Genomic DNA, 24,506 nt, shown 5'->3' on the forward strand with positions numbered 1-24,506 from the left:
AACAAGGCTCCTCCTTCCTCGTCGAGCAGCAGAAGCCATGATCCAGGGTGGCAGCTGGGCCATGCACCCAAGGGTGACCCATAGGAAAGCAGTCCTTGGAAGGCTGGCCGCTCTGCCTGAGCCTGGGATGGGGAGGGCAGTGGGAGCAAGCTGGCAGCGAGATTTTCCGTCAAAACCGTCCTTCTCTGGAAACGTGCTCCTCTCCCCACTCTCTGGCACGTCTTCCACGGGGAGTGGTGTCCTGGTTGCCTGGGGCCTCAGGACTGTACTGTGTGCCTCCGGCAATAGCCCAAGTAGGGATGCAGATGCTCCCGAGCCAGTCTGCTAATTATGCTGACTGCGAAATGAGTTTCTACTTGGATTTACACTCCTCTCTGCTTCTTCATCGGGACAGCTGGTCGTCTGAGACACCAAACAAGGAGAAAGGACAGACTGCGACGATCCCTATGGCTTCCATGGGATTAGCCTTGCGTCATGAGGGAGGACTTCTAAGCCAAGAGCAGCGGTGCAGTTAAAAATAAGAGAGAAAAAAGGAAAAGGAAAAAAAGAGAACTAAAAAAAAAAAAAGAAAGAAACCCAACCAATAGAAAGAATTTGGTTGACTTTTGAGGCTTTAGTACAATGCAGGTTTGAAATCATAACCAAGCAGCCGTGAGCAGAATGAGTTCAAGTGCAGCAATGCCAGCGAGAAGGAGGAAGAGCAAAACGGAGCAGGAAGGCAGAGCCAGGAGCCCCCTTACCTGCAGGTCCGGGACCAGCTCCTTCCCCAGGTTCCCGACGGGGGAGTCCCGGGACATGGAGGTCACGGTAGAGAGGAAGCTGGAAGACTCTGTGAGGTGGGGCAAGGGGGACAGGCCTTCCAGATGCTCCCTCAGGCTGTCCCCGATCCGGTGCACCTGCTCTAGGAAGGCCTGGAGCTCTTTCCTGAAAGCCTTCACCCTCGAGTTGATGGTCCCCAGCGGCGGGGTCTCTCCCTTACCCCCCTCGCCCTTCTCCCCTTCCCCCTGGGTGCCGGGCTCCGGGGAGCCCTCGCAGCCCTGCAGCCCCACATTGTCCACAAAGTCGTCGGTGTCCATGATGAGGCGCTCCACGGTCCGCTCCAGCCGCTCGGCCTCACGCTGTATGCTCACCAAGCACTCGGAGCCCTCCCTGGCCCTCAGGAACTCCGCCGGACACGGCTCGCTGGCCCCCGAGGGCTTTCCGTGGCTGAAGCACGAAGTCTTCTCGAACACGTCCTCTGAGTCGCTCTCACCGCCGACGGGCCCTTCCCGCCTCGGCTGCGATGGGCGGCCCTCCTCTCCGTCGCTCTCCTTCTTGCCCGTGTCGCTGTCGGCGTCACTGTCCCGGGGGCTCGGGGCCCGCAGGCCCAGGTGGGCGGCCAGGTCGTAGCGCTGGACGTTGGACAGCAGCACGCGGTTCTCGTACTGCAGCTTCAGCACCTTCCCGCTCAGCTCGTTTATCTGCAGCCTCGCCGACTTGAGCTCCTCCTGCAGGGGGCCCCCGCCGCCCCCGCCGCCCCCGCCCTTGTCCGGGCCTTCTCTGAGCCACCCCGGCTCAGGCCGAGGCTCAAACTTGAACTTGCTCAGCTCGTGCGTCAGCTGCCGGTTGTGGTCTTCGATCTCGGATATGGACCTCCGGAGCAGCGCGGCTTCCTCCTCCACAAACTGCAGATGTCTCCGGAGCTCCGTGGACGACTCTAGAGAGTCCCCAAAAGGTGAGGTAGGAATGCCAGGGATATGGTCCCGGCCAGGCCCCTCTCGCTCATACTGGCTCCTCATGTCCTCCATCTCTGCTTTGAGACCTCGGTTCTCCACCTCCAGCTCCACAATCTTCCGGCCCAAGATGTTGGCTTCTTCCTCCACCAGCTTTAGCCGCAACTTCAGTTCCGCCTCCCTGGTGCTGGGTGGCCCACCTGCTTCCCCCGTGGGCAGTGGGCTGTCCACGTCACCATAGAGGGCCTTGTACTTCTGGAGCTCCTGTTCCAGTGCATCTTTCTCCCTCCCCAGCTTGGCCATCTTCTTGCGCATCAGGCAGCCTTCCTCTTTGGCAAACTGAAGCTGGCACTTCAAATCGGCACTGTCGTCCTGCCAGGAAAGAACAGCCCGAGAGAAGGGTTATTTGAAAATACCAAATGTTCGTGTGTTTGATTATTTCCCTTGCGCCTCGCCCCCAATGCACACAAACACAAAACACTGAGTTACATGAGGAAGAGGCCATGACAAAGTTGAGGTGAGCCCGGGGATGTGCCAAAGGCCCACAGTCTGCTGCTTTGTCCAGAAACAAAAGAAACCGAACAATTAGTTTGGAAAAACGTGCACATGAAAACCATCATACAGGTAATGAGTGAAGAGGGAGTGAATGAAATGAAACCCAGGGCCGTCGGTATGCTGTGATCCCTCCTTACTCTGGGAGACACCGGAACCCCTCGCTAAGCCTGGTGTAGGCAGGCAGGCTTCAGCAGCCACTTCCATCCACCTGTTGCCACTCTCTTCCTCCACAGTGCACACCGCCCTAATCCCAAGTGGCCGGCAACCCCAGGCATCTCCAGGTTGGGGAGGCCAGGTGACCCCAAATCAGAGCCCAGCTTTCCACTGATTTGCTGAAAATCTGAGATGTTGCAATCCGCCCCCCTGGTCTCCCCATCCCCAATGTAGCACAGGGATGACATGAGGACAGAAACATGAGATGATAGGCATGAGGGTACTCTGGAAGTTGAGGTGTGGAGTACGTACCAGGCTCTGACAGTTAATATGAACTGATTACTGCAAACCTGAAAACCTGGGTTACTCACAACTTGTCACCATGCAAGTGCAACTTCAGAGCCTTGGGTTATGTTCCACTACCTTTAGTTGCTGCAACACAGCAGGAAATTCAACTCAGAAACCCAAGGCAAGGAGTTAAGAGTTAAGTGTTTCAAAACCTGAGAAGTGGTTCTCACTGGAATACCAGGGGATTCTGGGGGGGTCACTGAAGCAGACTCTGCTACTAAAAGCCCCCACTGCTTGGCTGAGGTCAAGAAGGGCATTTCTGGACAACTGGAAAGACGACTCTGCCTTCCCGCTGCAGGTCTCAATGCCCTGAAGCTACATGAACCCTCTGATTTGGGCTTGCACAAATGTTTTACTAGTCACATCCAGTGAATGGGAAAAATGACCAAATTCACAAATTATTCCTCTTTCACTGGCTACTGGGAGTTTCAAAAGGCTGTCACAGGGACAAAAACTTCAGCAAAGACACCCCCCATCACACAGAGAAACTCTACGACGTGCCCAACATTAGTCACACATCATCCCAGGGGATGCGTGTCATTCACCTCTGGAACAAGTCAACCTTCTGGAAGGAAATACAACCTCTTTCAAATCACGTTTGCGCTCACATGGCCTCGAAGAGCTGATGCAGCTTTCACACTCGACAGCACAGCTCATTCTCTGCTGTGTTCTTGCCAAACGCTTCACCACTGGGCAGAAAGACACAGAACTCCCTTGGGGACCTCCCAACTTCCCTCCTTCCACTCTGCTTGGACCCCTACTCTAGGAAGGGGGAAAAATGATCTGACAGGAAGGACTCAAGGAAAAAATCTAAGGCCAACTGGGAGAGAGTTCCACATGGAAAGCAGGCTCTAGTGTCACCGGTGTGTCTTCTAAAGGACAGTACACCCACTGCCACCCTCTTGGCAGAGGATAAATCAGCCCTGCCAAGCTGGAGTCAAACATGCTGCCCTGATGGCACCATGGGCTGATCACAGAGCCCTGGGGCACTGGTCTCCTTCTGTTTAAAACAGGATCCCCAGTCAATGACAAGGTCATTGAAAAGGTCGAATGGTATAATGTACGGCAAAGTGGTTTGCACACATTAAATCTCCACACGCTAGCACCCTGAGATTAACTTTCTGCTTTGTCTGAAATACAATTAATATTAGGGAAATTATAGTAACTATTTTTTTTTCCTTTTTGTGCACTAGAGAAGTAACATAAATGTCACTGGGAGGACAGCATGGCCTTCATGTTCTAAAAACTTATCGTATTAAGGATTTGGTTTATTTTTGGTTAAGCAGACATAAATGATATATATATTTTAAAGGTCTACATGGACTTCAAGGGCTGTCAAAGACATTTAATCCTAATACTAAGGGAAAGCACACTTATTTGTTGATTCATTCAGTCTTTCAGTAAATATTGAGTACTGCTCTGCACTGGAAATTGGCCTACTACTCTTAAATGACCCTGGCTTTTATAATTTTTTAAAGTAGATCAAAAGCACCTTTTCAATTTTGTTAAACATAGATTTTACAAGAAATCTATGTATCCAAACACACAGAGATCTCTGTTGTTTATAGGAAGGAATGGAGTTTAATAAGCAACCATGCATCAATGGAGACAGAACGTCCATACTTTATGAATGGATTAGTTTGCGAATGACCAGCCTGGGACAGTAAGACAGGGCAGTGGCTGCAGCTCCATCATTGACTTGATAGCCAGTGTTTTTCGTTGTCCAAAATCACCTAAATGATCCTATCTACACCTTAAAGTAGAGAAATTTACCTTCGTGCCTGTGGACGGAGCAGAGATCATGGAATAGAATGCTGCCAGCCATAAGGGAACTCCCCCGTCTGCCCACCTCAAGCCTGGGCAGATCCAGGGATGGCAGGACCACCTGTCATGAGCAACGCCTGATCCTCCTTCCATGGAAACTCACACCTGGTGAGACCTTGCTGTGGAGGCCAGGCCAGAGAATGGCAGAAGGTGGGTGGAGTTACCTGCACAATTCAGGGAGCTGTTGTCTCAAACCAAGATCAGGGAAACTCAGGTGATCTCCCCTCAGTGTCTTTCCCCAAAAGTTGAACTGAGAAATTGAGGAGAGGGGCAGGATCTCTGAGATGTACATGGAACTAGGGCCTCCCCAAGGGTTCTGAAACACTCAGTTGTAAGTGTTTCGGGTAGAAATCCCAGAGCCCTTAAACCACCTGGATTTCAGAGACCTTGACCTTGCACCATCCCCCTCCACCCTCCCTTCCCCATAAGTCTGACCATAACCCAGAACCATTCTCCTCCACCTCCTTGAACCTAAATGTGGGTCAGTTAAAGAAGCAAGGTTCTACGAACATATGAAAATAAGTATCCAATTTGTAGATTACCTGAGGATTGATAAAATATCCAAAAAGTCTTCCTGTGCCTTGAAGAAAGAAACTACACACACACACCAGTAATTCTAACATGACTAAAGCATGCTGTCATCTCTGTTCCACACCCATGCACTACAAGGCCTGCCACCAAGGCTAAAGCAGTTTTTGAAAGAAAGACAATCTTTGAAGCCAAGGGAGTGCATGTATTTAAGGTCAGCCTTCCTCACTCTGGGTGGGGCACTGGAGCAGAGGCTGCACCAGCTGGGTTGACATGGTGGGGAGGAGAAAGGGGAGGCCCAGTGAACTGGGCTCAGCCTGTTCTGGGGTGGGAGCCCCCCCCCCTAAGATGGGGAATCACAGCCTCAGCTAAAGCCTTGGGCAGCTGGATGTCTATCTCGTCTTGCAACTGTAGACTTTCTACAACTCTGCCAAACTCCAGGGGGAGGGATCCAGGCCAATCGTTAACTGAAGGATATGTAGCTCTGGTTTCAAGAGATTATCAGATAGCTCCAGTAATGCAGTCTGAAAGCAGAAGGGGGCTCAAACTTCTCATGTGATGTTGTTCCTGCTGCAGGCAGAGAATGCAAGCATGGCACAGAGGGGGACACACACAGGACCACCACCACCAGCAGCAGCAGCCAGAAAGGCCTTGTCAAGCAACAGAAATATATCGCTCTGGGTATATATTCTTTGGCTTGCCAAGTCTGACATCTAGCCAACACCCCCAGCGCTGACTACTTGCATTCCTACCTTGCGCCGGGGTGCCAGTTTCCTTTGGGTTTTGGTTGCAGACCTGCAGTTCCCAAGGTGCTCCGTTCCACCACTCTGCTGAACAGAAACTCCTTTCTCAATGACACTGCCCATGGAGGGGGAGCTTAGCACCTTCCTATGCCCTGGGTTTCTCAGACACTCCCCACAGGCGGCAGAGGCTGTGCCCAGCCTGCTGTACCCCCAGGTGAATGCAGTGTGTGCTGTGTCTCCATAGCCGGGAAGTGGTTCCCCTTTTAAGGAAAAAGATCTTCCCTGGTCAAGAGCCAGTAAGTTGAAACATACTCAAAGCTTGGGAGGACCCAGCAGTGGGGATGACAAACTTTAATTTCTGTTGTTAGTAGATGCCAAAGTGAGATTGGGAGTAGAGGGAGTGGGAGAGAAGGGTTGATCTTTGGCATCCTGCTGATCACATGGCCTGGCCCTCTTTGCAGGGACTACTGGGGAGTGTGGAGAACAGAGAAACCAAAGGGGCTCGAGTGCGGCCTTCACAGGGGCAGGCCAGACGTGCCCTCAGTCACCTGGACTCGCCATGTCGCCCTCATTACCCCCTGCCCTGAGAGCTCAGAAAGCTGATATCCCAATAATGCCTTTGTTCTCTGCAACCCCTAACACTAGCAGCAATGTTTCTTAAAAAAAGAAGAAAGGAATCCAGTAAAGCAGGTGTTGGGAAAACTAAGAAAGTCCTGAAGAACACATACCAGGTACATAGAAAGGGCTACAATTTTACCATCTTTAAGTGAGAACATTTCACTTTCAATTAGGCCAATTTCAGGTACTGTTCAGCTTATGCCTTCTAAACAAGTCCAACACTCAAAACAATGCCTTTTGAATGACCCAGTGCTGCAGGAGCCATACTCTTTCATTATGTGAATGACTTTGAAGGCCAAAATACCTTTTACCAGTTATGAATACTGCCAGAGCCCTGAAACCCGAATTGTGTGTCACACAAAGCCAGTTGTTCTCCTCTTTCTTGAAGAAATCACCAGCTTTTTTGGCTCAAGAAATGAATGGGAGGAGCTCCTGTTTTAGAAATAAAATTTTCACCTGAGGTAGGATTTGAATGAGTCCAAATTTTTTGGCAGGTAATGTTTCTTTGAATATTTGCAATATTAACCATGCTAATTGGCAATGTTAGCAATTTTTGAGAAAATTCAAAATGAGGGGATTGCCTCTTGAAATGTACATTAGGGTGAAACCTCTGCTTACCTGGTTAAATGTTTTCTTTTCTTTGTACATTTCCCGGCTGCCTCTTCGTTTCAGGGAACTCTGAAACAGATCCAAATGACATTCTGTTACTGAGGGGCCACATTCAGGAGCCAGCACTAGGTGTACATCATCCCCACTGGGAGGGGACATACTGGGTGGGGACACACACAATGGACAAAGGCTCTTTTTCTCACTGTCATCAAGAAAACTCTCAGAGTCAACATTTAAATGCAGTTGAAAAAGCTTGGTGAGGTCTTTAAATTCTAATTATAGTATTTGGGGCATCCCTCAAAAAAAACAGGAGGGTGATTTGGGCAATTTGTAACAAGACAAGAAGAAGATAAAGGCAGGAAGTTTCAGAAATAAGTATGTAATATTTCTGGGGCTGCTTTAGCTTCCTAATTAGCTCTGTGTGGGTTAATGTCAAAATTAATTAGTGTTTGTGGAGTGCCTATGGGTAAATGGACAAATAAAAAAGGGGTAGGAAGGGAGAGCAGGGTGACTCTTGTTTATGCAGAAACCTAATGTACAGTGCAACATTCTCTATGAACATCCCAATGCAATTCATGATTAAACCTACATCTTAAAGATCTTATAGAGGTCATGATTTTTTCATATGTGAAGTGACCTTGGCTGTGTCCTTCAGTGGGCTGGGTCCCTGCCTAGTTTTATATGTATTACAGTGGACCTTTGCTTAATCTAGGTGAGAAATGAGTCTGAAATGTAAACACAATATAAATACAATGGCCAAGAGATGTCTGAAATAGACTAACAGGGAGCTGAGACAGTTCCTGCTAAAGTAAAGTATGAAGACAGAAAGAATAGCCTGGAAGAAGAGAGAAGCCTCCTAGGGGCAGACAAGGAACTGGAAACCTGAAAAGATTCATGTAATCCTGAGGCAAGTTAGAAGAGCGGCTTGGAAAGGTGAGGTGCGCTGACACCTCCTGAGACCCCGGCAAGCCTGTGAGAGGGAAGAGCTTCTCCTGACAGCCGCCCCCACACCTGCCCTGGCTGGGGCCAGGGCCTGGGTCCTCTCGGCCTCAGAGCCCTCCCTGCTTCCTTCCTTTACTGCAACCCACACACCAACACAGCTGGGGAAGGAGGCTCTTCTGAAAGCCACGTACAGGCAGACCTGCTGTTGATTTACTTAGTTCTGCTTACATTTTGAGTGTCTCCCTCTCAGATGGCAAGGCCATGACATTTATTGGATGACTTGTAGGGTTGAGAAATAAGTATAATTTCATCTACCCCTTAGCCTCAGGAGGCTGGGAACCTGTGGAAAAGAAGGTAACTGAGGAAGGGATGAGGTTTCAGAATCAGCATGGGATGTGGGCACTCCCAGGGCAACCAAGGGGTGGGGGTGGAAGCTGGTCGCTAAGCTCCCATCGCAGAAGCGGTTTTATTTCCTTTAGCCTTTTCAGTGAAAGCAGGTCAAGCTACAAAGAGAACTGGTCTCCTCCAACAGGTTATGTTAAGCCTGTCTTAAGAAAGACTTGAGTTTCTCTACCTGTACAAAGTAGGTTTTTCCAAGATTCTTCATGGGGCAGTAAAGGAATTTCTTTGATTCGAATGATCGGAGTGAGATGAACACTTCTCATGATTCATTATAGAGAAGATTTACAATAAAAAAGTGGGGAGACAGGCTATTCCCAAGGTTTCAACCTCAGGGACTGAATTCTGGGACCCTGGTAGCAATCCAGGCCTGTAGTGGCCTGCCTCGTGTGAGCCACCCACACTGCATGTCATTCTCCCAGTGAACAGAAAACAGAGTGCACGTGCTGAAAGAACACTATCTAGAAGTGAGACAAAAGCCAGACGTGTCTGAAAATCTGTGCAGCATCACAGGTCGCTGCTTCGGTGCTGGAGGAAGGAGCACATTCTGGGGGAGCCCTTCCACTGGGTGGGGGCCTGTGGGGAGCCTGTGTACAGATTCCTCCCACTACCTGATGGTCTCTGCCTTGCTGGGCCCTGAGTACAAGTGTCTCCAAGTCCAGTGAACCTTTAGCAAGTCATGGAACAGGCAGGAGGTCTTGGGACCCCCAAAACAGATCCCAGTCACAATGGCAGCTACAATGAAAATCACTTCAAGGATTAAAGTTATCCAGAAATTTACAGGACCCATGTGAAAGCAACCATAAACTGTTGTGATGGGCATAAAGGAATGCTTGATGTTGTTGATGACAAATGTGTTGTCAAGCCATCACATTTCTCCCACGTCATTTAGTAGGTATGATGTCACTTTAACCCAAGTCTTCTCTCTTTCCCCCATGTGTACGTAATGTATATTATCACGTAATATATGTACATACACAAAAAGTATTATTTGTGTGTGTGAGTATACATACTTTTTGTGTATCTGTGAAGGAGGTAAAAGGATAGAAGGCCTTGCCTGCACTTGATTTGTATCTCGAGCAGAGTGGAGCAGGAGTAATGAACCATATGACCTGCAGAGCCTGAAATACTTGCTATCTGGCCCTTTTCAGAAAGTTTGCAGACCTCTGATCTAGAAAAATAAATTGGCAAAACCAGCCAAGAACACTTTGAAAAAGAAGAATGATAAAAGTAATTTTGTACTATTAGATATAGAAGTAACAATATACTTGTTTAGTGCTGGTACAAGAACAGACAGATCAGTGGGACAAAACAGAAAGCTCAGAATTAGATTCAAAAGTGTATGAGATTTTAACAGTTGAAATGGGTAGTATCCCTACTGCACTCAGCACTCCATCCTGCTGAGAGTCTCGTCCAGGATGGAGTGCTGAGCACATTAGGGATACTAGCCAAGGAACCCTGGGTGTAGGATGCTTTGTGTCATGAGTGTCATGAGTGTCACTCATGACCAGTTCATTCTTCTGGATGACTCGGAGATCCAGTGGCGTCTCTTTCAAGAAACAATTAAAGGAAAGGAGGAAATATAGACCACCAAATAAACTGAACCCAGAGGGCAGGACTTGCCTGCAGACTCATTCCCTCCTTGCTCTTTAGTGTGGCCAACTGCCAGCAAATCAATTCTGAATTTCTATTGAAATGGAAAAAAAATTGAGTTTGTGAATCCAAACTGAATCTAAGGCTGATGCATTTGCTGAGTACTGAAAATGATTAAATAAAACATGAAGTTAGGCAATTAGATTGCATGTCAGTTCTTAATGTTTCTAAGTCAGCCAGTTTCTACCAAGCAATTTCAGAAAAACCAACAAGCTCTCAGTTGCTAAAGTGTTTCAGAGACAGACTTTAGGCTTAAAATTTGGATTGGTAATAAAAGGAGACAAAAACTAGGATGCTGCAAATTATGACTCAGTATGGGAAAGAGGATACAGCCGTAAGCAGATGACTTCCAGAATTCTTACAGGTTCTTATTATTTAGAAAATGGCTTGGGAATTGGGGGCTGATGTACAGCACACATAGTTATAAAAACAGAATAAGAAAATGAAGGTGCTTAGATTTTCCTTTTCCTTTTAGGAGGAAGTTATCAAGATTCTCTCACCCCTATTAAAATTCTCATTTAAGTGTTGTGAGATGTGAAGGATAAGAACTACAGTTGACCTGGGTTTGAACTGTGTGTGTTCACTTACACATGTATTTTTTTCAATAAATGTATTAGAAAAATATTTGGGGAGTTGCAATAATCTGAAAAAACATTTTCCTTTCTCTAGCTTACTTCACTGTAAGAATACAGTATATAATATATGCAACATACAAAATATGTGTTGATTGACTACTTATGCTATCAGTGAGGCTTCTGGTCAACAGTAGTTAACTAAGAAGTTAAGTTTTGGGAGAGTCAAAATTTATATGTGGATTTTTGACTGTGTAGAGGGTCAGTGCCCCAAGCCCCTGTGTTGTTGAAGGGTCACCTGTACTAGCTTCTTTACCTAGAAGCACCAGGTCCTGGCTGAAAGACAACTCCTTTTCTTCCCCTCCTCTCCATTCTCCCCTTAAACACTCTCAGAGAGATTGGTTCCCTTCATGCCCCAAAAGTTGCACTCTGCTAGCAGAAGTCAGCTGTGCCATTAGACCCAACAAACATAACCCGCCTTGGATTCCGCAGAAAACCCTGAAGACCATATGGGAAGGAAACCCTTTCTCCCTGGCCCTGTTTGGGAGAATAATGATGATATTAACAATTACCATTTGTTGGACATTTACTCATACCAAGCAGAATGCTAAACTCTTCTTTACACATTTAACGTAATTCCCATGAGGGCCCTGAGAGACAGCTACTACTATCAGTGATTAACAAACAAGAGAACACAGTCAGAAGTTAGGCAATGTTTCCAGGTCCCCCAGGTTTGGAGATTGGGCTCCAGCCTGACCCTGACCCACACCCTCACTGATAGTCACAGTGCTCCAACCTTGCAAACCGCCTTCTAGGCTTCCGGCAGCCCCACCTTCCAGTCTGGGCTCTTTTTCTTTTTGTTTTCTTGAGGTTTCTGAGCCCCAAATTGCTGAGTTTTCTCACCCAAAGAGTCTCTCTTTTCTTTAGCACAAAGAACTATTACAAGAATGGTTGCAAACTCCTTCACTCATGAGGTACCTCATGGCCCTGAAACATTTGTTGGCATTTTTGATAATTTCTGAAAAGGATCTAAGGCTGCAGACAGAAGTCCTTATTTGGAAAAGACAGAAAACTTATCAGAGGACAAAATGCCACAGAATAAATGAGGAGAAGAGGAGATTATATTGAAACACTTTGGCCACAGAAAGGTACAGCCGTAGAAGTCAGAGCTGGTTTGAGATCCCAGCAGCCACGATAAGACGGGACCAGGAGGGCAAGGCCTGGGCACTCGCCATACTGTCCAGGCTGTGAGGCCCACCTGGGGTGGACAGAGACCACTGCACACCCAGCCTATCAAATGCCACTTTCTCCTGGGAAATGAACACAGTGACAGAGATGACAGAGTACTTCATGTGCACATTTGGGGAACACGGCACATACTGGCTTTGCAATAAGGGCTGGTTATTCATCTTAAGCCTTAGGGACATATGTCTTAAGGCTTAGTTGTTGGGAAATTGCTGGCTAAAACATACAACAGCACAGTTGTCTCAACCAAAAATCACAAAATAAACTAAACTGAAGATGATTAAGTCAAACTGTAAATTGTCATTAATATGCAAAAACAAAATGGAAAGTCATCACCATCATAAGACCAAAATGATGACTGGATGAAAAACAAAGTGTTCTTCCCCAAAATTGTAGTGATCCCAACTCTCAACAGGCACGTACATGTAGGCACTTAGCAACTCTGTGAAATATTGAACCAGAATCCACATTCCAGAAGCCTCTACTGACTCCTTAGTAGGTGACCAATCCGTGGCCCATGGGTATTCATCAAAGATGAAGATGTATAGAAATGTATGCCATTTGCCTGTCAGGACTGAAGATAAGGTTTGTATCTTTTTAAAAATAATCTGTTCCTGGCTCTCACTGGTCTACTAGAAAGAAATATATTGCTCCATCAAGAGCAAATTATTCCCTAGTATAATGAAATGATATAAAAGAGTTAGAAGTACTCCAAAAAACAAAAAAAATAATACAAATATATGATATATTAAGATGCTGCCCTCTTTACGGAGAAAATTCACCACTCATTTTTTTTTTTAGACACATGTACCATGAGAAAATATTTAGTACTTAGTTTGGCTTTCAAACAAAAGCACATATAGAAAAGTTCTGAATTACTTGTGATGCTATTCCATAATAATCTGCCATCACACCCTTGGACATTTTAATTTGACTTTGAGCATTGTTCTAAATAATAAAGTGTATTATTATACATTAAAATTTGCGTACACACTTGTCAAAACTCAGTGAATGTAAACTTAAGATCTGTGGTATATGTAAATTAACTAAAAAATTTTAAGCAAAAATTAAGCTCTAATTAATAGAGAGAAAAGTGAACTGCTGTCTACAGTTTATTTTCAAATGTGTCAAAAAATTACAGGGGTTAAGAGGTCAGTAGACAGATAAACAGATGTGGAAATCAAGTATAGTAAACAATTAATGTAGAATGTAGGTGGTGAGTCTGTGGATGCTCACTATAAAATTCTTTAAGCTTTAGTATATGTTTGAAAATTTTCATAATGTTGGAAACAAAAACATCCTGCATATGTATTTCCAATTTCACAACAAACAGTTAATATAATATCGTATAACCATTAAAAACTGTGATCACTAAAATTTTTTAATGGCATAGGAAATTTTTCATAAAATGCCAATCTTTGAAATGCAGGTAAAAAAACATAAATTTACTATAATCTCATCAAGCTGAAATATTTTTGTTTTTGAAATGTTTGCAGTAATATACCACAATGCCAAAAGTCCTTATCCGTGGGCAATAGAATTGTGGGTGATTCACGTTTCTCTTGATAGATTTTTTACACTTCTCTGAACTAATTGAATTAATATACATCATTCTTTCAAATCAAAAAAGATGTTATACTTTAAGGACAATAGAATTGAGCCATAATGCAAATACCCCCACCAAACCTAATACATTGTCTTTGCCTGGCCTCCCAGGGAAGCAATGGGCAAAACGGATAGATTGTGAGCCCCTCAAGTGAGACAGAAATTAAGCTGGAGGATTAGCCCTGGGGCAGGATTAGTTATGTGCTGCCTGGGATCATCAAATACATCCATGCATAGAGGACAAGCAAGGGCCTAATGGACATTTGGGGACTGCAAATGGCTCTGAGGTTCTAATCACCTTCCAGGGTGATGGCTTCTGCTCAGATAGGCTCCCCCACCCGGCGGAGGCCTACTTGCTGACCTGTGACTGCTGAGGAGCCCTGCTTTCTGGGGCCACCGCTCGGCTCCATTAATTATCCACCAAAAGGCTCCGACTCGCAAAAGTGTCCCTCCCTAGCATTCTGCATAAAGACATTCCTGTCCGTTGGTAAATCTTCAGCAGTTCTCATTCGATTCCCACCTCCAACACCAGCATATACTCTAGGTAAGGAATGTACGGAGATTTTCCCTGATTCGATTCCATGAAATTTACAGAGCAAAAGCTCTCCCTATTCTCCATTTGCCTCTACCACTGCGGATGATTCAGTTAGGCAAAACTTGTAACTGAGCTGCTGGGCCAGGGGCAGGATGTGACTCGCTCTGTCAGCATGAGAAACCCCTTAGAGGCCCAAGAGCTGTCTGGATGTGGAGAAGGGCGGGGGAGCCCAGCCTCATGAGGCAGGCCAGCCAGGGAGCACTGGCAAATAAGCAAGCTTGCAGGAGAATGTAACCTAGGAGCAGAAAAGCATCTGGCAGGAACCAAACTGCCTGGGGCAAGGGCCGGGCACTGCGCACTGGGCCTGCCCTGCTCAGCCATGCCTTGGAGCTTGGAGCAGGGCTGGGCCAGGAGCTGGCATTCTATTGGAAGAAGAACAGCCCTGGGTTCAGGTCATTAAAAGCAAGAGAGGTAGTCTTATCATCTGTGGTGCTGCCTTCTATTGTGAACAGTAAGAAGCTTGATGCCCAAACCAGGCATATTTCTGCTATAATATTATATTGTTGACACAGCATATCCCAGATGGTGTCTTAAACCACAATCGGCTGCCAGGCCCGGGGTCTCCATGGCAGCCCCACAAGAGCTACGACAGAGCAGCTGTCCTAAGAGCTGCAGATGGACGTGCTGAGTGCAAGTCCCCACTCAGCCCGCCAGACCTGGGGCCCTGACGCTGATGTGCCCCAGGGCCAGAGAAGCTTCCTCAGCAGTCCTGCAGCATGGTCCCTGACCCACGAGAGCTGCTCCTCCTCCCTGAAGAGCTCCATAGCTCATGCCTTGCTGAGGATGGAGCATCAAGCATGGGGTTCACAGGATGTTGGGAATGATGAAGGTGGTCCTGTTAGGCATCACTCCACGGTGTGGCCCTGAGCATGCATTTCTAGTGTGTGGGACCTGCTTTGTGCTGCTATTATCACATCTGTCTAGTTTTTCATCTTCTGACCAATTTGGCGAATGCCAAATCTATCACCAGTTTCTCACATAAAACATGGCCTTAGAAAATCCAGATGCTGTTAGATCTTTAGGTGCAAGCTATAATTTGGACGACCTCCTTGAGGTATAGAAGGCGTTGAGTGCTCTTCATTCACTCACAAAAGCATTTCATTAGGCTGGATCCTCCCTGGGCTGCATGTAAATCATTTCCACAATCAAGCTGGAGTCAAATGGTTCCTGAGAGGAAAGGGGCTTAATCAGGAAGTACTGCCTGACTGCACGCTTCCGTCCTGCTTCCTTCTGGATGCAGCTTCCGCAGCCATTCCCCACTGGGATAGATTGCTCATCTCTGACAGGCCTGCATGCTTTCTTTGGAGCCATTGCTTGTCTAAGGATTAAAGCAGCAGATGTCCCAGGTCCTTAGATTTAGAGTCTCTGACTCTATTTCCACTCAAAGTGAGGTTTTGCCTAGAGGGACTGAGGAGGACAGGATATCACACACACCTGCAGCATCTAGCCATTTATTTGCATTTTCCAGGATGGACATAAGGAATCATGGCCCCTCTCACTTGCCAGGAGTAAACTGAGGCTTGCAGAGTTACCAACTGATGCATACAAGAATATGCAGGGAGGAAGTGGCACATCACTTTGGGGTGCTCTGCTCGACTACCCCACAGATGTTGCTGAAGCATCATGGAGGCCCGATAGCTCTTGGCCAGTCAGGTATCCATTCTGTCATCTCTCACCCTCAGGTTCACCAGAGAGCGTCCCTGCCTTTGGTATGGCCATACAAGTTTCCATCTTTATTGTGCCTGCACCCCTTCCACAAGTTTCCAGAAGGAGAGACAGCAGCCAGGGGCCAGCCCCCTACTCTCACCTCTCCTGCTCCCACCTCCATCAAGCATGTGTGCTTGGCCACCACTACATACATTTACTTGGGGATGCAAATGCTTCAGAAAATGACCTGGTGTTTGGAGAAAGTCCTTTGGAGATTTAAGTAGCAAATAGCCTGCAAGTAGGAAAATGCCAGTTGAAATCCCCAGCAGATGTTCACTGACTTCTCCTTCTTGCCACACAGCTCCTACTCCCAGGTGGTCTGGTCACATATCTCTGAACTCCACCATTTTGCTTTGACTCTTCTCTTAGGCATTTTATTTCTTCTCTGTTTATTGCCTGGAGCACTGGGACCTGAGATCTCTCCAAGTTGAATGTGTAATTTCAACTGGTTTTTAAAAGTTTTCATAGTATCGTTTTAAAGAAACTTTGAAAATTCAAATAACTTTTTTTTTTCACTAGATAATAAACTTTATTCCAATATTGGCCCAACATCTTCATGCATTTTTCAGTTTTTCAGCTTGTGAAAGCATGCACATTATGTGTGTAAAAGGGGAAGGTGAATTCAGAACATGGGTATTCATGTCCCAGTCCAGACATATTACTCACTGCCTGTGACCTTGGGTTAGTTTCCTGGGTTAACCTGAGTTAATTTCTTATATAAAAGTGGTAAAAATATTAATATCTACTTTAAATAAAGGGTTCTTGTAAGGACTAAATGAAGTAGTATGCTTAATAGGTAAAAGCCAAAAAAGCAAATGTTAGCCTGCTAAAAATATGACTCTTTTCTTGGTTAATGTTTTCAAATGCTAACTTTTTTTTTTTGCAAAGTAGTAAGAGCAATTTTTAATCACTTCAGCTTCCTTCTTCCTTCAGGAGAAAAACCAATGTTCATAAACTGTCCTTTTTCACTCTGCATGGGAAATGTATATTTGGAGTATAAACTTTTTCATCTGTGTGGTTTCTATATAGTCTGTTTTTGCATATGAAATGGAGTTTGGATAACTTAGAACTTTAAATTCCTACCACGGGTCACATAAAATCTGCCCTGGAAATACCTTACTGTTGTTGGTGAATAATTTGCAGAAGAAATTTTAACTTAACAAAAAGAATACTCTCTCATAGTGAATATTATTTCTGTCATTTCAGGGAGGTAAGCAGGTCAGATTTTCTACAATCTCATTAAGTATGCCAAGAGCCAATGGCAGAAATGCCTTCACACACCATGTTGAGGGTGAGTCAGACCAGCAGGAGGAGAGGCATGCGGCCTCACTATCCCCACTAGGTCCTCATTTTCAAGGAGGGGCACTCCCTGTGACCGCAGGCTTTTTCCTCAAAGTATTAACAAAAAGTGAACAATATGGTTGAGAGAGATTGGCTTAACTGAAGAATAAGTAAAAGCATGAGACAGGGCAAAGGGAAATAAAGAGAATAAAGATTATAAACCCTCTTCCATGGCAGCCTGTGTTTGGCTTAAGGTGGAGGCTGGGATGGCCCTAGAGAACAAAATGGACCTGCTGGAAGGGCTCTGTCAGCGCATCAGCCAGATGTGCAAAGACAGAAATCTCTGGATAGAAACCAACATTCAGTGGGGAAAGAAAATGAGGGAAGAGTTAAATTACATACTTCTTTGGCTCTTACGACTACTGCCTGCCCCGGCCGTGCTGGCCCTCCCACGGTGTGGTCTTTTCTTGGACATCGTTTTCCTCCTTCTTTATTTCTAACCCCCCTGATAATCTCGGGATTTCACTTCTGTTTCCTTCCACACAACTGAAAACGGACATAAGGTCACAAAGTCTCCACCCATCTGGCTGATACACTCTGTTGTGAATTAGGAGACTGAATGGGCTTAACTGTGAATTAACATTCTAGGGGGAAGATGTTCTTTGTGCCCTTAGGTTATTCAGGCTATAGAATGTAAAGAAGATTCTAGCCATCACAAAAAGATTAAGAATGAAATTGATGAAGAGGAGAAAGTCTACACAGAACTGAAAGGTAAAACAGGGGAAGGAGTCATGCTGAGACAGGCAGGCAGGGATGCATCCTTCCAGGCCCAAGTAGGCGCAGCTGCTGGGGACTGCATGCTATGTGCCTCCTACCCATTTCTCTCACTTGTCTCCTACTTCTCACCTCTCAGATCTGGTGTGTCTAGTACCCACACAGAGAGGGTCCCCACTTGTTATTACCCTTCTTGCCACCCACTCTGTCCCACCTGCAGACACCTTCCCATCCCTTGGTTTCGGCTGCCATTGATACTGCTTCTGTCTCCATCCCTGGGTTGGCGTTGTGGGGTTCCTGGCATCCCTCTCCTCTGTATTAAGAATAGAAGCCATCACCTCCTCTGCTCTTACTCCACATTGGTAATGCATCCATTGCACATAATCTTTGTACCTATCCTTCTCTCTTGCAGCCAAGGGAAGACTTGATCACCTTTGACCATTCTGTTGGAAGCCTCCTTGGTGGTGAGGCCCCTTTTCAGTCAATGCTGAACTAGTCAGTGAAGTTTTCTTTGGGTGGTGGTTGGGGGTGAGCACCATGGCATCTCCATCTTGTTTACATGTCACTTGTGCCTTTGCCAGGGAGCTGCCAATGGCTGACAAACCCTGTGTTTTGTGTTTGCAGTGTCTCCAGGCACATGGTCAACTTTAACTACAGAGATTGCACAACTCAGTGGCAGGAGCTGGTGTTCATGACTGCAAGCAAATGCCACTCATCAATGTGCCCTTACACCTTCTCTCCAAAAATCTCAACCTGCAGAAAGATACCTTTTTAAAACACGAATTATTGGAGACTCAAACAGATACTTGCACAATAATGTTCATTACATCATTACTCACAAAAGGTGGCAACAATCAATAGGTAAACAAAACATGGTATATGCACACAATGGAATATTATTCTGCCATAAAAAGAAATTCTGATACATGGATGAACCTTAAAAGCATTATGCTAGATTAACTAAGCCAGACAAAGGACAAATATTGTATCATTCTGTTTATAGGAGATGGCTAGTTTGGGCAAATTCATAGAGACAGAAAATAGAACAGAGTTGCTGGGGGCTGGGGGATGGGAGAGGAAGGGGAGTGAGGATTACTATTTAATGGATACAGATTTTGTTGGGATGATGGAAAAGTTCTGGAAATAGACAGTGGTGATCAGGGCACAACACTGTGAATGTATCTGATGTACAGATGTATCTGAATGTATCTAATCATATACTTAAAATGATTATAATGGTTATTTTATGTTATATATATTTCACTACAATAAAAAAACCTACTTATATGTAAAATAGTCTGTTATATTTTGGGTGTCATTATAAGATCCTGTGATTTATTTCACTTTCCATGTGTATGATACTATACATTTTTCTCTCCTTTTATGGCTGAGAAGCTAAGATTAGCTAGCACTGCTTTTAATGTGTAAAATACACATTCGGGTGGATTCAAATAATTTATAAATATTTTGAAAGCGGCTTTTAAACAGTGACCAAAGCTTTAGCTTTAAGTTTTTTTCCTCCAAAGGCCTTCCATTTTTTTAAACAATAACACACATTTTTAAATTTTATTTTATTCTGCCTCTAAAGGTAGTTTCTCCTATATTGATGTTTAAGTCAGTATATTTTAACCAGGTCTTATATGCATATTTCTCCATAAGTATATAACTTCTTTCAGTGATTATAACTTACTTGTGAAAAATACTTCTACAATTTACCAGAAAATACTAGTGGGAGAAATTCTGACTTCTTCAGAGAGGTATAAGATCTTAAAATTTGTTGGAAGCAATGCAAGAGTACCTTCTACAATATTTTATATCTGCCTTTTGTATACACTCACACAAATACATTGCTTCTTATGGAAATATGGGAAGAATGAATGAAAAGAGAAGTTGGAAAGAGTGGAGGGACAGCAAGAGGGAAGTAAAACAGGAAAAGCTCCAAGCACTCCATTCTATCCCTGGATATTCTCTAGCTGACCATCATCCCTCACCTTCGTGTCAACTGAGAAGACCCTGACACTTGCTTGCTGATGGGTTAGTGGGGTGATAAGATAATCCACCCCCAAAGGACTGTCATCATGCACATCAAGTAAGTCACTAGCACATTGTATGTATTTTGTATCTAGCAACTTGTTGCATCATAACCACTACCCCATATTCAAGCTCTTCAAAGCACAGGTGCAGAGGAAGTGAGGTACCCAGGTATCCACCAGTACAGGCAGGATTTGAACCCAGTCCCCTCCTTGGCCTGAGCCGCTCCACAGAACCGTGCTGCTTCTGCTGAGGGAGCTTGGGGGAAACGGGTCAGAGCCTCTGGTGGGCAGGTGGTCTCCGTGCCCACTGCTCTCATGTTCCAGGGAGACCCATGAGGCTGGCCCATGTCCCAGAGGAGCATGCAGCAAGGAACAGTGCTGATATTTTGGAGGCCCCAAAGGGGACAGAAGGGGGCTAGGTATTCCTTGTCCAGCTAGAGTGGCCTCACCTTCATAATGGGAGGAAGGACTTTACCAGGTAGTGGGATGGGGCAGACCCATCCTGCGAGTCTCCGAGCCTTGTGAGAGTGAGACCCCGGGGACCCTGCAGAAATCTGGAATCCCAAACAGCACAGTATTCTCTCAGTCAGGACACACACACCCCCGATGCCTCTCCCACACTACCCTCTTCACACTTGGGGACCCTGGAGATCTGTGTCTAGGGTTTTCTGGGTTACTGGTAGGCCCAGAAAAGCCCATTATGGTAACACTTTGTCATTTACAAACATTACATTATTTCCTAGAACCTTATATGCTAATTACATACTTCTCTAAAAATCCTGGGCTTGAGAGAATAACCTCCTTTTAATAAGAGTTCCATCATGCCGTTCTGCTTTTTAAACATCTTTTCTTCACAGAGATTGCTTGCACATTGTGACAAAAGAGAATCTCTTCAACTGCCCCTTTAGAAGGGTCTCAGAAGGTCCTTGGAGGAACACAGTCCCACAGTGAGTGAAGAACCGGAGCAGGAGGCCTTTCTCCTGTGTGCTTTAAAGGCAGGGAAGGAACCATGAGCAACCCTTCAGCCTCAAGGAGTCACTTGTTCAGGCAGGTTTTGACATCAACAATATTCTCTCAGAATGCCTCCTGAGAAATTCTCCGCGCAGCTGGCGACTGAGGATGGATGAAAAGCATTGAGCTCCAAGAAGAATTTTGGAAACCCGGCACAATTTTTTTCTGCCTCAAGAAACAGCAGTCACTTGTAAACCTGAAGCCACACACAGATGCACTTTACAGAAAGGCACACTGAGCAGCCTGTCAGACATATCCACAAGTTTAAAAGCCCTCTGCTGTGTGTGATCTGCTACTTAAGCCTTTCCATTCAAAGGCAATTTTCTTCCAAAAGTGATCCCAGTGCAGAACTGCACAACAGTAACACCCTTCCAACACACTCCCCATTTCCCCTTTCACCCTTCTATCTACCAGTATCCTGGACTGATATTCTGGAGGAGGTATTTTGACCATTGTTTTACTGTCTGCAGAAGGTGGGAAAGGAGAAGGACTCTGAGAGAACTCTGCAGTATTTGTCTATTCATCTCTACTTTGAAAATCTTGCATCTGGTGTCCTGGGTATCAGCACAATTTGCAATAACAGAGTTTGTTTCTTGTGCCACTTATTACTGTCTAGCTATTGTCTGATCACAAACACCTGATAACCAAGAATTTGCCATTCATTGACACTCCCTGGCTCTTGAGAGATGCAAGAGTACCTAACTATGTATAAGAATGAACAGTTTTCAAGATGTCAACAGCACAAAGTACCACCACCACAGCTCACGTAAAACCAGACTTCCATATGCTTATCAAGTTACTAGAGCTTAACTAGCATCTGAGCTCAGAAGTGCCAGGATCATCCTTGATCAAATTAATCAACCTGAAAATTTTATCCACTATCTTTATCCCAAATCCTACGTAGTAAGGAAAATGTAGGGGATGAGCACCACAGATCTAGAGAAGAAAACATCACATAAAATTATCTCCACCCAGGAAATGTGAAATGAGCCGCAATTAGGTAAGTGGAGAAACCTCTCCAGTGTTGTCTGATGTAACTCATGAGGGAAGGGTTAGCAGAGTGGACACTACCATCTAGGTTATGAGTCTTTATTAGAAACACTTCCTTTTAGCTTGGATAAAAAGCTGACAATCCAGTCTTTAAAACCTTGCTTAGCCAGATAGTTAAAAAAACAGATAAAGGAAGAGTATCTGTATCGAAAGACTGTGCACATTTTATTAATCATACCAACAGCAACAAAGGAAGACAATGGCAGTTTTAATACAGTAAAAACATTGCTTTTTAAGAACTGTGAAACTTTATCGGGCCACCTTTATTAGAAGACAATATTCCACTGTTATATGGTAATGTATAAGAAGCAATACGCGTTTAGCCTTCATTGCCATTTGTTCTGGCACAAAGCTCCTAAGATCCTCAGGAGTTCCTAAGTGGTAGTGCCAATAAAGGTGTCTTGATATTCATAATAAACCTATCAACCACCCCTGCGTTTATGTTAATATAGTGATGAGGAGTGCGTCTCAGGACGGGGCCAGAGGAACCAATCACGTGGCTTGAGGGCTGGTGCTTCCAGTGGCCCCACCCCCACGCGGGGAGGGAGAGGAGCTGGAGACCGAGTTCAATCAGCAGACCAGTGGCTTAAGCAATCATATCTGTGTAATGAACTTCCATAAAACCCCAGAAAGAGGGGGTTTGGAGAGCCTCTGGGTCGGTGAACACATGAAAAAGAGTGGGAAAGAGGGAAGAGTGTGGCCCGCTTACAAAGCACGGAAGCCCCGCCCCTGCCCCGTGCCTTGGCCCCTGCATCTCTTCCCTCTGGCTGCTCCTGGGCGATATCCTTTTCTAATAAACCAGTGGGTCTACTAAGTAAAATGTTTCTCTGAGTTCTGGGGTTGCTGTAGGAAATTAATCACACCTGACAAGAGGGTCGCAGAAACCCCTGATCGCTAGCCAGTTGGTCAGAAGCACAGGTGACAACTTGGACTTGTGATCAGTGTGTGGTGGGCGGGGTGGGGCGGGGAGGACTGAGCCCTTCCCCCAGGGATCTGATGCTAACTCCAGGTGGACAGTCCGAATTGAGTTTAATTACTTAGTGGTATAGGAGAAAAACATGGAATTGGTATCAGAATCAGGTCCTCATTAACCATTTCAAAAATGCAAGTGACCTCCTTTTTCTCCAACTCCAAACATTCCTTTGTGTTTTGCCACGGTTGTGCGTCCGCTGCAAATGAGGTTGGAATGCGGAGGCACCACTCCTTCCTATACAGAGCCTGGCGGAGGCTTCCAAGGGCTTTCACATCACTGACCCATCTCTCACCAGCGCTGATATTCACACTTTACCTGTTCACAGGTCTCCCTGCTCCCTGGCCTTCTCAGTGTTGTTACTGACCTGTATTTCTTGTGAATCCCCTGCTACAAAGCCTCCAGGAGGCTTCTTGGTCACTGAGGGATGCATCTTTAGTTCCTACAATGACTGCTGATCAGACATCTTCAGGGAAAGATGGATTCCACATAAGATTTCCAGGGAAATAAAACTTTCCCCTGTCCAAGCTAAAACTTAAGACAACATAATGGATTTAACCATTACAGATGACTAAGAGGTTCTAGACCTCTGGAAGCTTGGAACCTAGCAGGAGAGAATGGTGGTGGCTCACAGGACTCAATCATGGGAAAGCCAGTATTTCTAATTCCCAGTTACTCTTTTAAAAAATAAATTGTGCTTATCCCTATCTTGTCAAAAGGAATTTTTAGAATACAGGCCAGGTACCCTCATCTGGAGCCCCATTACCATGTCTGGGGACTCTGCTGTGGGCTCTCTGGCTGACTGTCCCCTGGAGACAATGCTTTCCCTTCAGCATCACCAGGGTGGCCACAGAGCCTGTCCTTTTCCCTGCTTAAAACTGACCCTGGGAGAATGAAACTGGACCATTGTCTAACTCCATACACAAAAGTAAATTCAAAATGGATCAAAGACCTGAATGTAAGTCATGAAACCATTAAACTCTTGGAAAAAAACATAGGCAAAAACCTTTTAGACATAAACATGAGTGACCTCTTCTTGAATATATCTCCCCAGGCAAGGAAAACAAAAGCAAAAATGAACAAGTGGGACTATATTAAGCTGAAAAGCTTCTGTACAGCAAAAGACACCATCAATAGAACAAAAAGGAACCCTACAGTATGGGAGAATATATTTGAAAATGACAGATATGATAAAGGCTTGACGTCCAAAATATATAAAGAGCTCACACACCTCAACAAACAAAAAACAAATAATTCAATTAAAAAATGGGCAGAGGAACTGAACAGACAGTTCTCCAAAAAAGAAATACAGATGGCCAACAGACACATGAAAAGATGCTCCACATCGCTAATTATCAGAGAAATGCAAATTAAAACTACAATGAGATATCACCTCACACCAGTAAAGATGGCTGCCATCCAAAAGACAAACAACAACAAATGTTGGCGAGGCTGTGGAGAAAGGGGAACCCTCCTACACTGCTGGTGGGAATGTAAATTAGTTCAACCATTGTGGAAAGCAGTATGGAGGTTCATCAAAATGCTCAAAACAGACCTACCATTTGACCCAGGAATTCCA

General features: G+C 45.3%; 1 protein-coding gene across 9 annotated transcripts in view; it reads right to left on the reverse strand.

Moving 5' to 3' along the window:
* Window positions 1-24,506, reverse strand: part of MTCL1 (microtubule crosslinking factor 1) — a 157,684-nt gene that overhangs the window by 58,967 nt on the left and 74,211 nt on the right. For 4 of the 9 annotated variants that reach the window (XM_037008370.2, XM_037008368.2, XM_037008366.2 and 1 more), the window contains exons 4-6: window positions 7,100-7,159; window positions 5,873-5,950; window positions 741-2,084 (exon numbers count right to left, since the gene is read on the reverse strand). In XM_037008370.2, coding sequence (XP_036864265.2) covers window positions 741-2,084; window positions 5,873-5,950; window positions 7,100-7,159 — 1,482 coding nt within the window. The remainder of the gene's footprint in view (window positions 1-740; window positions 2,085-5,872; window positions 5,951-7,099; window positions 7,160-24,506) is intronic. The other 5 variants (XM_037008371.2, XM_037008369.2, XM_037008375.2 and 2 more) reach the window with 2 other exon arrangements.

Source organism: Manis javanica, chromosome 9, assembly GCF_040802235.1.
Source record: "Manis javanica isolate MJ-LG chromosome 9, MJ_LKY, whole genome shotgun sequence".
Taxonomy (NCBI): Eukaryota; Metazoa; Chordata; class Mammalia; order Pholidota; family Manidae; genus Manis; species Manis javanica.